The sequence below is a fragment of the Eulemur rufifrons genome, chromosome 25, assembly GCF_041146395.1.
Source record: "Eulemur rufifrons isolate Redbay chromosome 25, OSU_ERuf_1, whole genome shotgun sequence".
NCBI lineage: Eukaryota > Metazoa > Chordata > Mammalia > Primates > Lemuridae > Eulemur > Eulemur rufifrons.
Window position 1 is genome coordinate 181,076 of NC_091007.1, and position 14,341 is coordinate 195,416.

Below are 14,341 nucleotides of genomic sequence, written 5' to 3' on the forward strand. Positions count from 1 at the left end.
CTGTTGCCAGGTGATACTGAGATTTTTATCCAGCGATTGCAACACACGGATCCTTTGTTTTGTCTTTCTAATCCGCTGCTGTTGTCTGAGTGCCAAACGCCAGCTCATGGTTTGCGTGGCGACTTCCGCCTCTGGCTCTGCTTTCCTTAATTAGACAGACTCAGGCCGAGTAGGGTCGTGAGAAAGTAAGATGCTAACGAGGGAAAGAGCTGAGGACAGGCGGTGCCTGGCGCCCGGCGCTGAGACCTGCCGTGCCCCCGCAGGCCAGATCGACGCGGACGCCGTGCAGAGGCACTCCCACCTCAACGTGGTGGGCATGGTGGGCTCCATCGACAACGACTTCTGCGGCACCGACATGACCATCGGCACCGACTCCGCCCTGCACAGGATCATCGAGGTCGTGGACGCCATCATGACGACCGCCCAGAGGTAGGAGGACCCCGAGACACCCGTGGGAGCCGGCGGGGGTGTTCCTGTGCCTCTAGAATCTTCCACAGAGGCGTGTCCTGGTGCAGGGCTTGTAACTTGAGCGTTAGAGACCGGTGCAAGAAAATTGATCGCTGATCTGCTTTTTGTTTTTGATTTTAAAACGTTGCTCCTTTCTTTTTTTTTTTTTCTAACCTAATAAAAGAAAAGTGCGTTCATTGGAAAGAACTTAGAAAACTGAAGGAAACAAAATAGTTATTATCTAACATCCTGCCCCAAGCAGTGGCAAAACGTAGAACGGGATGGCGTGGACTGTGCCCAGCGCGCGTTAGAGACAGGGGCCCGCGTGGCCTGGCTGCCCGTGTCCAGCCGTGTCAGAGCGTGGGGGGAGCACGGCATTGCGTCCCAGGTCAGGGTGGGCATCACCAGTGACTCTGTAGGACACTTAGAGTTTCTGACGCCCTTTCCTCAAAATCGTCTGAAATAGTGGATAGAAGAGGTGTCTCCCAGTTTGTGGGAGCTTGAACCCGGGACATTGAAACTGGGACCCCGAGGGTGGGGCCTCCTGATCCCCGTGTGTGTCTGTCCTGCTCACGGCGCTGCCTCGTGGGACAGTCACCCCACAGGGCAAACTCCGCGGCCATTGGAAAATCGCGTCAGCTCTCCGGGGTTGGAAGGATGCTCGGGGCAGGTGGATTTTCGCATTCCCTGGAAAGATGGCAGTCACCGGCGTTCAGCTGACTCCGTGACACTCACACCCATCGTTTATGTGGGACACGTCCGGCCCCTGGTTCTTGACGAAGTCACCGTGCCCAGTTCAGTGGTTCCCTTGGGAAGAGGACAGGAGAGTGTCCTGGCGTGTGGGTGGGAGGGTGTCTGGGGGCGCAGGCAGGTGGATGCAACACGGAACTGGAAATACAGCTGCTGCCCAAGCCCTTTGAGCGACGTCGGTAGCCTTTGCCTTTGTGGATAGCAGGTCGCTCTCTGGGAGCCCAGGGGCCTGTGGTGGTCGGGGAACAGGTGAGGCGCTTAGCAGCGGTGACAAGTGACGTTCCCTTTCTTTCTCCTCCAGCCACCAGAGGACCTTCGTTCTCGAGGTCATGGGGCGGCACTGTGGGTGCGTATCTGCGGGCCCCGTGGGGGAAGGACCGGGGTGTGGTCCCCTCACCTGCCCTGCACCCCACATCGGGAAGCGCCCGGGGGGCTCACGGAGGAGCTGGCATTTCTGGCTCATAGTCCAGGGTCGCATCTGCCCAGGTTTGTCACTGAGCTCGGCTGCCCCGAGCTGGCCCCACAGGACGCTTCCTCCTCAGTAGGAACCTCCCGTCGACGCTATTGCTTTGTCCTCGTAGGTACCTGGCCCTGGTGAGCGCCCTGGCCTGCGGCGCGGACTGGGTGTTCCTTCCGGAATCCCCGCCCGAGGAGCACTGGGAGGAGCACCTGTGCGTCAAACTCTCAGAGGTAACGCGCATCCTGTCGCCACCGGTCACCCTGGTTACGGTTGCATCACCTTAGGATTCGTAATGGCCTTAGAATTTTCAAGTTGGACAGTGCTCTAAGCAAGTGAGAACTTTCCGGCTGTCAAATGAGGTCAGGCTCTTCCCAGAGATCTTCGGGTATTGATTAGTCATGTGTGTGTCGACTTCCTAATGTCCCAGACGGTGACAGTGACGCCGCGGAGAAGCAGCTGCCACCGTTCCGTTTTGCATTCAGAGCAGCAGTTCCAGCTTTCAGCTCAACCAGCACCTGCGATTGCAGCTCTTAAATCAGGAGAGAAAATCTGTTCTCTATTTTTTTTTTCTACGTGCCTCATTTTGAACAGGCCTGTGTTTTGCTTTCTGTCGGGCGACGTGACGTTTCTTCCAGCTGGGAGGTCTCGGCTGCGGTGGGTTTTGGGGCTTGGCCGTTGGCTGTCGTGAGCCAAGCTCCTCTCTTCCTTCTGTCCAAGTTTGTTGGGGGTTTGCGTTTCACGCTCTGGGCTGTGAGCTCGGGGCAAGTCTCCCTCTAAGAGGCCGATGCTTAAGGCAGAAGACGTCGCATTTGGGACCACGCTTGGCTTTTGAGCAGAAACCCCAGTGTGTGGCTAGTGTCCCTTCCCTTGTTCTTGCAATCGTCCCATCAGTGTTCTAGGTGAACTGCGCTAAGCCCCGTGGCCTGGACTACTGTTAGTTGTATTCAGCAAACGCATAAGCAGTGCCAGCCACGAGGGCCCCGTGAAAGGAAGTCTGCAGTGAGGTGCGGGGTTGGGGCCGCCATTCGGATTTCAGGTGCTGACTTTAGCTTTGTGGGTGGTTTCCTTGGCCGCGTGGTCTCACCTGCCAATCTCGGTGGGTCCCACGACTGAGAAACTGGGCCGTCAGGTACGATGAGAGTAGGGACCCGCCGTGGAAGTCGCTGACTTCTGCCTGCGAAGACGCCAGTTGCATTCGACACAAACGCCTATGTCTTTGCTGTCGTCGTTAACGACAGAGTAGGGATTTGAGGGCTTTCATTTTCTGTCTCTTTAGAACCGTGCCCGGAAGAAAAGGCTCAACATCATCATTGTGGCCGAAGGGGCCATTGACATGAAGAATAAGCCCATCACCTCTGAGGAGGTCAAGCAGGTGAGCCCCCCCGCCCCCCGCCTTCTCCCCGGGGTCGGAGCCGCCCCCCCACCCCAGCAGGGCTCTGGCTTAGGACCCGCCGACATCGCTGGGCAGTTTTTCCTCCCTGGTGTTTAAAACCATTTTCACGATGACTCGTGACTCGGACGGCGTGGGAGACACAGCTTCCCAGCAGAAATAGAGGCGTGTTCTGGTCGAGTGGTCACACGTGGACTTTGTGTTAGAAAGTTGTGGCTCTTAAACGTCAGCAGCTCCGAGATGAGGACAGAGCTCTTGGCAGCCTACCTGGGACAGTGGAAAAGGTGGTGTCTTCCCGTCCCCGTCCCCCTCCCAGCTGCCGCACCTGCTGGGCACGTTCTCACTCACAAGGAGGGCGCCGTGTCGGGTTCCACGTGTCCTTGCGGCCCTGGCGGTGGCAGATGCCGGCAGGCTCCGTGCCACGGGGCTGCCTCAGACGGGTGCCTGCCCGTCTCGCCAGGACTGCTGCAGGCAGGGCCGCCGACGGCTCCGGGTCAGGCCGAGGGCCAGGGCAGAAGTCGGCACCGACCCGGCTTGGCAAGTCGGCTGCTTTGTTACGCTCAGTTACGGCCGGTTAACCACAGCACGCGTGTCTTGCCGCTGCCAACAGCAGCTCTGCACATGGGTGTTCAAACACGGACAGATCCTGCGGAAGACGTCTGCCCGTGTTTGTGAGAAGCAGTCAGCGAAGTCCGAGCAAAGGTTTCTTTCCTGCTGCAATGACATGAAACCGTGGAACGGGGGACCACGGAGGAACCGTGGCTTTGATACACCCGGCCCCACTGGTGTGATGGAGGAGCCAGTGGGGTCCCGGGCGAGGTGGCCGGGACAAGTCACCGCTGGCCTGTGCGTGGCCCAGGGGAGCACTTTGATGTTACTGGGTCGTACTTTGCAAATCAGAGCTGTACAAATGCCAGGTGGTTAAAGGGAAATGTTACATATTTATAAAATATAGGTAAGATTTCAAATAGAAGCTACTGAAACTGTTTTCAAAAAGTCAAGTTACTTATGTTCATTTGCAAGGATGGCAGATAAAGGTTTTGTTTTGATAATAAAAGCATTATCTTAAAAGATATGTAGCTATAAATATCAAACTAAACATTCCTTCAGGAAGCAAAATTTAAAACTGATCAGCTAAAAATATATTGAAAAAAAAAATTAGCCGGGCATGGTGGCGCATGCCTGTAGTCCCAGCTACTCGGGAGGCTGAGGCAGGAGGATCGCTTGAGCCCAGGAGTCTGAGGTTGCTGTGAGCTAGGCTGACACCACGGCACTCTAGCCCGGGCAACAGAGCAAGACTCTGTCTCAAAAAAAGATAAAACAAACAAACAAAAAAATCTGATCATTTTTCCCGCTTGGATCTGAGGAAAGAACAGAAAAGTCTTTCTCGGCACCCAGCCCTGTTTCCCAGCCTGAGCCGCCGTGCCCGGTCACGGCTCCGTTTCCTGACGGGATGTTTCTTTGCAGCTTGTTGTCAGGCAGCTGGGCTACGACACGCGTGTGACCATCCTGGGACACGTGCAGAGAGGAGGGACGCCCTCTGCATTCGACAGGATCCTGGTGAGTGGGGGGCGGGGCCGGGCGTTTTTGCGGGGACCCGGGGGCCGGTCCACGGGAAGGCTGGCTGGGCGCTCACCCCTGGAGATGCCGGCGCCCCGTGACCTTCTCTTAATGGTCCTTTGAGACTTGCTAGCGTGGGGGGGGGGGTCTCGAGGCCTGTGGGTGCTCAGACTCGGGGAGCAGAGCTCCTGCCACCTGCCACCGGGGCGATGGCACCGTCCCCAGCGTGAGAATGGAGCCCGGCTGGGGCAGCAGGAGCCACAAGGCCGGTTCTCTGCTCCTAAGGCTTCTCTGTCCCCGTGGCCTGACCTTCCCTCTGCCCCTGCCCTGCTGGTCCTCGTGGAACTGCAGTCACTTTGCTGGAGTGGCCGGGCGGGGAGGGCTGCGGGCACCCGCCTGGGACCAGGGGGGATGGGGGAGAAAGCAGGAGCTGCTCCTGCTGTGGTGGGGAGGACAGGACGCGGGCTGCCCGTGACCGGTGCGGATGTCGTCCCCAGGCCAGCCGCATGGGGGTGGCGGCGGTCATCGCCCTGCTGGAGGCCACCCCCGAGACACCGGCCTGCGTCGTGTCGCTGAGCGGGAACCACGCCGTGCGCCTGCCGCTGATGGAGTGTGTGCAGATGGTGAGCGGGGACGCGGCTGCCCCGAGGCCGGGTGGGAGGTGCGGTGGGGACAGACGCCGCTGTCAGGCCGGGACCGGGGGGCTGAACGGCCTTTCTGAGAATGGGTGAGACCGTCCCTGGCAGTGGCAGGAGGCTCCTGTCCCCACCATGCACCTGTGAGACCGCAGGGAAGTGGCCCTGGGGAGACCCGGCGGTGCCCTGTCCCAGGGGGAAGCGTGGCCTGGCTCAGCGGCTCCAGGGTCGGCCACCTCCCGTCCTCCCGTCCCCGAAGCCGTCGGTCAGTGGTGCCACCACGAGAGTGTCGGCAGGGGGAGGGAGAAGGAGCCATAATCCCAGCCGGCTGACCAGCAGGCGGGAGGCGTGGAGTCAGCCTGTTAGAAACCGTCGCCTTCTATCTCCCAGAGCGTAGTTCATGGCTCTCGTTTCATCCGGTTTTGCAGTGGCCCCGAGCTGTGGGCCTGTTAGAACCTAGGCGGAGAAGTAATTGAGTAATAGGACAAGGGGCTTGTTGAAGGTGACCTTGGAAACAACTTCCAGAAGCCCATGTCTGTCACACGTGTGTGCATGTGCATGCCTGTTGGAGCGTGTGTGGTGGTGATGTCCTCGTGTGTGTGTTGCAGGTGTGGCGGTCAGTGTGGCACTCTGCGTGCAGCGCGCTTGCTCCGGGCCACGTCCCCGTCTCGTGTCTCGGTGTGGAGTCGGACGTGGCAGGTCCAACCCGCTTGTCCTTCCGACCGTCCCCCGGGGCTTTGGTGTCTCGAGCGGGAGCGGGCTGGTCCCTCGGGGCTGCCGTTGGTCGGGGGTTTCCAAGGGGCTGACGTGTCCTCAGCAGCCACAGACGTCACGTGAAGCCAGGGGGGTTTCCTCATCACACGACGAGGGAACTCAAGTTCAGAGACAGGAATAACCTGCCCAGGACCCTGCAGCTCCCGGGCGGCCCGGCCCCTGCGCCCCCCACGGCCGCTGTGACCTTGCTCAGTCTCCCCCCCCAGCAAGGCCGTGTGTCGTGTTCTGTTTTCCCACCGCAGTCGGACTGAGAACCTTCCAGAGCCTTGCCCGGGAGGGTCATTTGCTGCGGCTTTGCTGTCGTGGAGCAAAAGCCTCAGGGTTTCGTGGCCACGAGCAGCAGTTGCCGCCTCCTCTCCCGGGGCCTCCGCGGCTCCGACCTCTGACCTCCCGGCTGCGCAGTGAAGGGTCCCACACAGGCCGTGGAGGGGGGTCCAGGCGTGGAAAGGCCGAGCCCTGACTCTTTCTTTCTTGTCAATGTTTGTTTTCACAGACCCAGGATGTCCAGAAGGCCATGGACGAGGGAAGGTTCAAAGACGCCGTACGGCTCCGCGGGAGGTGAGGCTCCTTGAACAAAGGCAATACGCCGGCACTGTTTTTGCAGGTTGAAGGCCTAGATGACAGTTAGACATTTTTTTTTAATCTGTTGGTTTTTTTCTGGCAAGATCGGGGGTTGTTCGGAGCTAACGAGGTGAGGGTCCGAGGTCACGTGTCACAGACCTGCCTCCAGTGAGCTTGCTGTTCTGCGTGGCCCCTTCTCCCCCGACGCGGCCCCTCCTGCCGCGTCCACGGTTCCCACTCTGGGCCACCCGTGTCCTTCTCTTTCAGGAGCTTCGAGGGCAACCTGAACACCTACAAGCGTCTGGCCATCAAGCTGCCGGACGACCAGATCCCAAAGGTAGGCAGCCTCGCCCTCCTTCCGCCCGGGGGACACAGGCCCAGCCCCAGTGTCAGCTCCTGGAAGGTCACCCTGACCCCTGGAGGGCCTTCCTCCCTGGCCACCATCCCCGTGTGGCACGAGGCCCCGTCTCCCTGCCTGGCGCGGCGTGTGGGACTCGCACAGGCTGGTGACCCGGCACGGCCGCCTCCTGCTTGCAGAGCAATTGCAACGTGGCTGTCATCAACGTGGGCGCGCCCGCGGCGGGGATGAACGCAGCCGTGCGCGCGGCCGTGCGCGTGGGCATCGCCGACGGCCACAGGATGCTCGCCATCTACGACGGCTTCGACGGCTTCGCCAAAGGCCAGGTGAGTGGCCCGGGGGGCCGCGGGCAGGTGCGTGCCGGGGTCTGGGCCTCACTCAGGCCGCCGTCCAGGCCCCCGTGGTGCGGCCAACATGAGGGCCCCCTACGGACGGGGCAGCCTCTGCTCTAGGGCCCCCCGTGGTGCACGGCGCCCTGGAGTTCTTGGGTAGTCGTTGCCGGGGACCCGGCACGCCCCGGCACGCTGGGCATCGCCACGACAGCATCTCGCAGCCCACGGCGCCCAGCAGACCCCACAGGAAGGCAGCGGTCGGAGCTGCAGCGGCCGGAGCCCTGTGTAAACGGTTCCACCTCCCTTTTCTTTCCTCACTTACGCCGTCTCGTTCTCTGTTTCTCGTTAGATCAAAGAAATCGGCTGGACAGACGTTGGCGGCTGGACGGGCCAAGGCGGGTCCATTCTTGGGACAAAACGGTAATTTCCTAACCCTGACTCCCGACCTGCTCTTTCGGAAGAGGAACAAGCCGATCCCGGAAGAGAATCACGGTGTCCTGGGACTTCTGTGTCCTATGAAATGTGCCTGAAGGATGCGGCTGGGGACGTTACCCGTCCTCGGTCCAGAAAATAAGGAATTGTGGTCCAGGAGGTCCCCTGAGGTCACAGGGGTGACGGGTGCCACTAAGGCTCGGTCACTGCACCGTAAACAAGCCCAAAGCACCGTCCACGGTGGGTCGCTGTTGGTGGGAACAACAGCTCTGCCGCCCGGCGATTCTGGTATAAAAATGCCGTTTTCTGATTCACAGGCAGCTTCGGTGTGCTATGTAGCTGCAGCTGATGGGATATTTTAATGTAGATTAAACGTACGATTCCTCCCTTTGGAGATGAGATTCCTGGCCACTCCTGCCTAGCGCCGCCCTGCCGCTGTCTGCCCCGCGACGGCAGGAGGGGAACAGTCGGCTCACGGCTCCTCGGTGTCACGGACGGGGAGCATGGCCGGGCGGGGCCGCGTGGCTTCCACGGGTTTGCAGCGTGACGTGTGTCAGGCGCTGCGTGGCGCGTGCGGCGTCTGACCTCACCTCCCATGGACTGTCCTCAGGGTTCTACCCGGGAAGTATCTGGAGGCGATCGCCACGCAGATGCGCACCCACAACATCCACGCCCTGCTGATCATCGGGGGGTTCGAGGTAGGTCCCTGTGCCCTGCCCGGGGGCGGCGGGGGGGCTCCCACGAGCTCAGCTCGCACTGGTGCCCTCAAGACCCGATTCTGGGGTCCCCACCCCAGTGCCAATGGCCGGCTGCAGCGTGGCAGAGTAACCGCGGCGACGGTGGCCCAGCCCCGTCAGGAAGCCAGAGCTGCACAGTCCCCGCCTGGCCCCTCTGTTCGGGAGCTGGTGGGTCTCAAGTCTGATCACATGATGCCGACTCTCGAATTTGCTGTCCTTTGGCTGCTTCACGAGTCAGGGAGTCTAGACCTTATTAAATCACAAATCGGATTGAGTCCTCATTTTTTTTTCTATTCAACAGAGATCAGTTCTATGACAACCTTTTGGTTTTCTTTAAAGAAAACAGAAGGACCTCAAATAATCAGACTGTTACCGATAAGAGATGTAATCTCCCTTCTAAGTGACGATGTCCTGTCTCCTCCTCTGTGCTTAAGACCTGCGTGTCCCGGCCTGTGGTCCTGACGCCACTCTGTTGGTTCTCTAGCGTCTCTGGTCCCCAGCGTGCTCCCCGTGCCGCGGCCTCCCGCGACGCCCCCGCCCCTCCCTCCCCCTCCCGGCCCCACGACCTCCCGCACTTGTCTGGCAGGCCTACCTGGGACTCCTAGAACTGTCCGCGGCCCGGGAGAAACACGAGGAGTTCTGTGTCCCCATGGTCATGGTTCCGGCCACCGTCTCCAACAACGTGCCCGGTTCCGATTTCAGCATCGGGGCAGACACGGCTCTGAACACGATCACGGACGTAAGTGCCCAGCAAGGCAGGCGCCGGCGACACTAACCACGGGCCAGGCCCTTTTTATCTGCCAGTGACTAGAAAGGGCCGCGTGCCCGTCCCCCTCACAGAGACCCCAGTGAGAGCCAGCCTTTGCTTTTTGTTCCAGAAAAGTTCCTTAGGCTCTGAAAATCTCTGATCTAGCTCACAAAACTTTCACCGTCTCTTTTTCTGTGCGGCTGCAGGGATGACAAACCCCTGCCAAGACTCCTTAAGAGACGGTGAGCAGCTGTAGCACCAGGAGTATTTTCTGATTTGGATAATCATTAAAATTTTTTTTGATGGTTGTTTTTTTTTTTTTTTTGCCCTTTCAATGCTCCAAATTTACCTTTGGACCTATAACATCTATTATAAATACTGGGTCCAAGGGCCTCTACCTTGATGTCTATTTTGGTTTGTTTGTTTTTTTGTTTTTGGAGACAGAGTCTCACTCTGTTGCCCGGGCTAGAGTGCCATGGTGTCATCATAGCTCACAGCAACCTCAGACTCCTGGGCTCCAGCGATCCTCCTGCCTCAGCCTCCCAGGTAGCTGGGACTGCAGGCATGTGCCACCACGCCCGGCTAATTTTTTCTATATGTATTTTTAGTTGTACATATAATTTCTTTCTATTTTTAGTAGAGACGGGGTCTCGCTCTTGCTCAGGCTGGTCTCGAATTCCTGACCTCGAGTGATCCTCCAACCTCGGCCTCCCAGAGTGCTAGGATTACAGGTGTGAGCCACCACGCCCGGCCTACCTTGATGTTTAAAAGTAAAAGTTAGACATTTTATAATTTTATTCATTGACCTGAATCCACTGTTTGCATTTATTAAATATTTGGTCTTGGCTGTAAAAGTCATTTTCCCCTTTGTAAATCGGGGATATTAAATTACATCTAGGATGATACTGATGCAATTTTAGTATTTTTCCAAGAGGCAATAACAAAACAGAAACATATTCCTATATTTGTCAATCACCCTTGGTAATTCACGTGGAAATTTGAGGATCAGTAGCCAACACAGAATGCTTTTTCTAAAATTTAATTATATAATTTTTTATAATTCTCAAGTTCCAATTTTCCTTGTGAGACCTAGTTTTTGTCAATGTTTTTCTAAGGGTTTTGTTTTTTTTTTTTTTTTTTTTTTTTCTGAAGCCCCTGACATCAAAATTATTTCTAGTACTGGTAAATAAAAACCAAAAAGCTTTAGGAAAAAAAAAATACAACTCAAATGGTAAGTAATGCTTAACACTTGTGTCTTGCTTTTCTGAACTTAAACTTTCTTTATATTTTTTTTTTTTTCTTTTTTTTACTAAACAAACCTGCCCAGTGTTTTTTATACGTTCACTGGGTTTGGAAGGGACTTAATCTTACTTACTTGGGGTCACTAACCTCTTACACAGACGTCGAGGCACCTTCCGGCGACGGTCGTGGCTGCGTGGCTGGTTGTACTCTGGGTGGTTCATGTCGTGAACACAAGGGTGAGCGTCTTCCGCACGATGGGTCTCACCTTGGTTTTTATCGCTTTTACCTGCCGTGGCTAGATTCTGAATGTACGAACGCTGAGCTCCTGGGAGGAGGAATCGGAATTTCCTTTTTCCTAATTGCTGCCTGAGTAGAGCCGCCCCAGGGTCCGGGCGGGGAGTTTGGACGTTGTTGTTCGCAGCTGAGACCTGGCAGGCGCTGGGCTGCTGGGGGCGGTGGGCCTGCGCTTTCAGGCACCAAGAAAAGATTCTCTCTAGAATGCCAGGGTCCCCTGCGATAAAGAACTCTTTTTTTCCAAATTATAAATATATACTATAAACGTGTAGTGTTAAAAATTTAAAAACCAAAATCAATAGGGAAAAAAACTCAACATCAATCTCGCTTCTCTTTTACGTCCCTTGGAGGGATTTTGTGATTTATGATGTGATTTTTAAAAACTCAGGTTTTCATTCGAGTTTCTCAAAGCTAGGCTTAGCCGATCATAACGTCCGAGAAGGAAAAGGCACGAGCAGGTCTGTCCTCGCTGCTGGCCCCGGGCACGGCCGTCCTCGGTAAGGGGACAAGGGTGTCCCCTGCTGCCAGCGCTGTCCCCGGGGCTCCGAGGAGTGGGGTCCCCTGTCGGCGGCTGCGGTTCTGGTTTCGTGGTGGGTGAGGGACGCCGGGCGGGTGGGACAACCTCGGCGGATGCCGTGACCTCTCGGGAGCCGGGCAGGGGTGGGAAGTGGCCAGGAGTCCCTTGTGCGTCCTGGAGGTGGACGGACTGAAATACGCACGGCCGTGGCGCCAGCTCCTCACTGAGTTTCTGTTCAGTGAGGCCAGAGCAAAGCCGCGTCCTTCCGAGTAGGTTTGGGTTTGGATCTGTACGAGGCTCGCCGGCCATGAAAAGCAAAGGGGCTGGCGGCGTCCTCAGGAAACAAGCGTGTGCGGTGACCCGACGCGAGGTCGCCGTCCGGTGGGTGAGGAAGCCCTCCGCGAGGACCCACGTGGGTCACCTGGCGGTCACCCGCCTTCTCAGCAGCTCCAAACAGGTGTCCCGGACAGGCCCCTGCAGGCCACGGCCCAGAGGGTCCCTGCGCTCATGTCCAGGCACGCTGTTCACCGTGGTTCGTAACGTGGCCCGGGGACCACTGAGGTCTGCGATCCGTGGACAGCTCCAGTGCCAGCTGGTCCTTTTGTTCAGAAAGTTCAGTGGTTCTCAGCTGGGGGTGATCCCTGCCCCCAGGGGATATTTGCAAAGTCCAGGGCCGTTTTTTGGCTGTCAGAGCTGGGAGGGGCTGTCTGGCGGGGGCGGCCAGAGCGGCCACAGGATGTCCCACCGTGTGCTCAGCGGTCCCTGCAGCAGCGAGAGCCGGCTCAGACGTCAGCGCGTCGAGCTTGGAAGACCCTGGTGGTCTCACGCTGTCCCCTGGTGGTCTCGCGCTGTAATTCATCATCCTCTTGGCGTACTTCATCCTCCTCCTCACTGAGTATCTCCCCCCTGCCAGGCTTCGAGCTCAGCTCACAGACGTGTCCCTCGAACCTCGGTGTGTGCCGTATGGTGGTTGCTGGGGGCTTCTGGGCAGAACGGAGCCGATGAACAGCTCAGAGCAGGTGTTGGAAAGTGCCCACGCCCTGGCTGCGGGGCTTTCCCTGGAATCAACTTTCCGAGCCTCACGTCATTCTGCTCTGACCCAAAACACCTCGGCGGGCCCAGTGCGCGCACTGACGGCCCTGCCGCTGGCCCTGGGTGGGGTCCCGCAGGGAGGAAAGGCCGTCGCTACGGTTTCCCAGCGAGGACGTCGTGCCCGGGGTGGCTCAGTGGACTTTAAAATGCCTGTCCCTGGAGCCGGGAGCCCCGCGGAACCGGGGGCTTTTCCCCTTTGGAGTCTCACCCTGTCCTGGGCAGGGTCCCCACCCCCACCCGCGGTAAAGGGAGTGAAAGCGCCGCCCTAAGGAGCCCCCCGAGGAGCCTCGCTTGGGTCCAGATCCTGCCCCCGGCCTGCAGGAGTCTGTCATCTTGGGTGACGTCCTGTGATAACTGCCACAACCAGAGTCGCGAGGCAGAGCTGGGCTGGGTCGCACGCCAGGCTCGGGTGGCCGTGGCGGCCGGGGGCTGGGTTGTGCTCACGTGCTGTCTGTGCTCTCCGTGGGCTGCCTGCCTGAGAACTAACCCGCGCAGGTCCACGCCCCACTGCCCAGCCCCTGCCACACGGGCCGCGGGGCTCGGGGCCGGCATGCGGGGTCTCACCCCTGGGAGGCCTGGGCTCCAGCCTGCACCCACACTCCTGTCTCTGCAGCAAGGTGTGCAGAGCCTCACGGTAAGAGAGGCGAGCAAAAGACCGAGTGGGTCGGCTTTGCCACCAGGTGCATGACAGACACAGCCGTGTGTGCAGCTGCTGGGGTTTCGGAGCAGTGGGGCGGGGACTCTGCGTCCTTCCACTAACTCGGCTAACACCCAGGACAGATGGCGAAGGCCTCTGTCCACACACAGGAACAGCTCACCCTTGTGGCGTCAGAGCCCAACAGTTTCACTTGGGGTCTTGCTGCTCTGTCCCGCTTTCTTTGAGAATCCGATGGCATGCCTGTCCCCGTGCCTGCCTGCAGGTGGCCTCTGCATGGTGACGTCGGTCATTTGATGTTGTCACAGCCATGTTTTCTGTCCCCTACTTACCCGCAGAAGCTCCCAGGAATGGCATTGCACTTAACCTTTCCGAGCTAACGGGCCTTCCTCGCCCCCCGGGATGCCAAGGACGAGCTGTTCCGCCCCGTGACTAACACGCCGGCCCCACTGCCTGCTGCCTGCTTTGCTGTGCGCTGCACCCGCTTTGACCCTGCGGTTCCCGGGCCGCGGTTGCCCTGCGCCCCCAGGTGCAGACCTGGAGCATCCTCTGGCCCCCTGGGCCTGCATGAAAACGCTTCCCCTGGTGACTCCGGCCCTCCCCGTCACCTCCCGGAGCCTGGCGCACGCCCGGTGCCGGGCAGGGGGCCGGCCGGGCGCCCACGCTGACCGCTAACCGCCCGGCCCTGCTGCTTCAGGCTTACCAGGCCGCGCTCACCATCGGGGACGCGCGAGGCCGGCACGAGGAGTTTTGCGTGCCCGTCTGCGTGATTCCCGCTACCATCAGCAACAACGTCCCGGGCACGGACCTGAGTCTCGGGTCCGACACCAGCCTGAACACGGTGGTGGAGGTAAGAGCGGCTTCCTCTCCTGGCGCCGTCTGTCTAACGGTTTCTCCCACCCTGAAAGTGAGCCGAACTCCCCGCTCTGTTTCCCTGGGAGCTCGGCTTTTCAGCACGCCGGGCAGAGCGGGACAGACGCGTCCGGCTTCTCTGTCTCGAGCAGAGCCTGTCCGTGTCGCCTACGAGTGAGATGTGACACGTGGTCCTTTGGGTGACATGTGTACCCCACCTGGGCGAGGTAGCTGGATGGCAGAGCCGGCCACGGCCGCGTGCCGGGGACACGACGGGTGCCAGAGGCGCCCCCGGCCCCGCTCACCCCCCGCACCGGAAACCCAGGCCTGGCCTGTCCTGCCCCCGGTTCCTCTCCTTCAACGCCTCGCTGACACGCACACGCTTGAACCCTCACGCTCTGCACGCGCTTCACGGGTCGGGCATGAGCTCCGCCCCCGCTGGAGGGCTGCGCTTTGCTGCTGGTCCCCGCCCTGTCTGTCACCCCACTTCTGCAGACGGCTCGGC

General features: G+C 59.0%; 1 protein-coding gene across 3 annotated transcripts in view; it reads left to right on the plus strand.

The window, feature by feature from the left end:
* Positions 1–14,341, plus strand: part of PFKP (phosphofructokinase, platelet) — a 46,265-nt gene that overhangs the window by 22,613 nt on the left and 9,311 nt on the right. Inside the window, exons 5-17 of one of the 3 annotated variants that reach the window (XM_069458965.1) lie at positions 264–429; positions 1,499–1,543; positions 1,779–1,887; positions 2,934–3,029; positions 4,515–4,607; positions 5,105–5,230; positions 6,510–6,574; positions 6,845–6,914; positions 7,115–7,261; positions 7,617–7,687; positions 8,310–8,397; positions 9,023–9,175; positions 13,682–13,834. In XM_069458965.1, the coding sequence (XP_069315066.1) occupies positions 264–429; positions 1,499–1,543; positions 1,779–1,887; positions 2,934–3,029; positions 4,515–4,607; positions 5,105–5,230; positions 6,510–6,574; positions 6,845–6,914; positions 7,115–7,261; positions 7,617–7,687; positions 8,310–8,397; positions 9,023–9,175; positions 13,682–13,834 (1,382 nt within the window). The remainder of the gene's footprint in view (positions 1–263; positions 430–1,498; positions 1,544–1,778; positions 1,888–2,933; positions 3,030–4,514; positions 4,608–5,104; positions 5,231–6,509; positions 6,575–6,844; positions 6,915–7,114; positions 7,262–7,616; positions 7,688–8,309; positions 8,398–9,022; positions 9,176–13,681; positions 13,835–14,341) is intronic. The other 2 variants (XM_069458966.1, XM_069458967.1) reach the window with 2 other exon arrangements.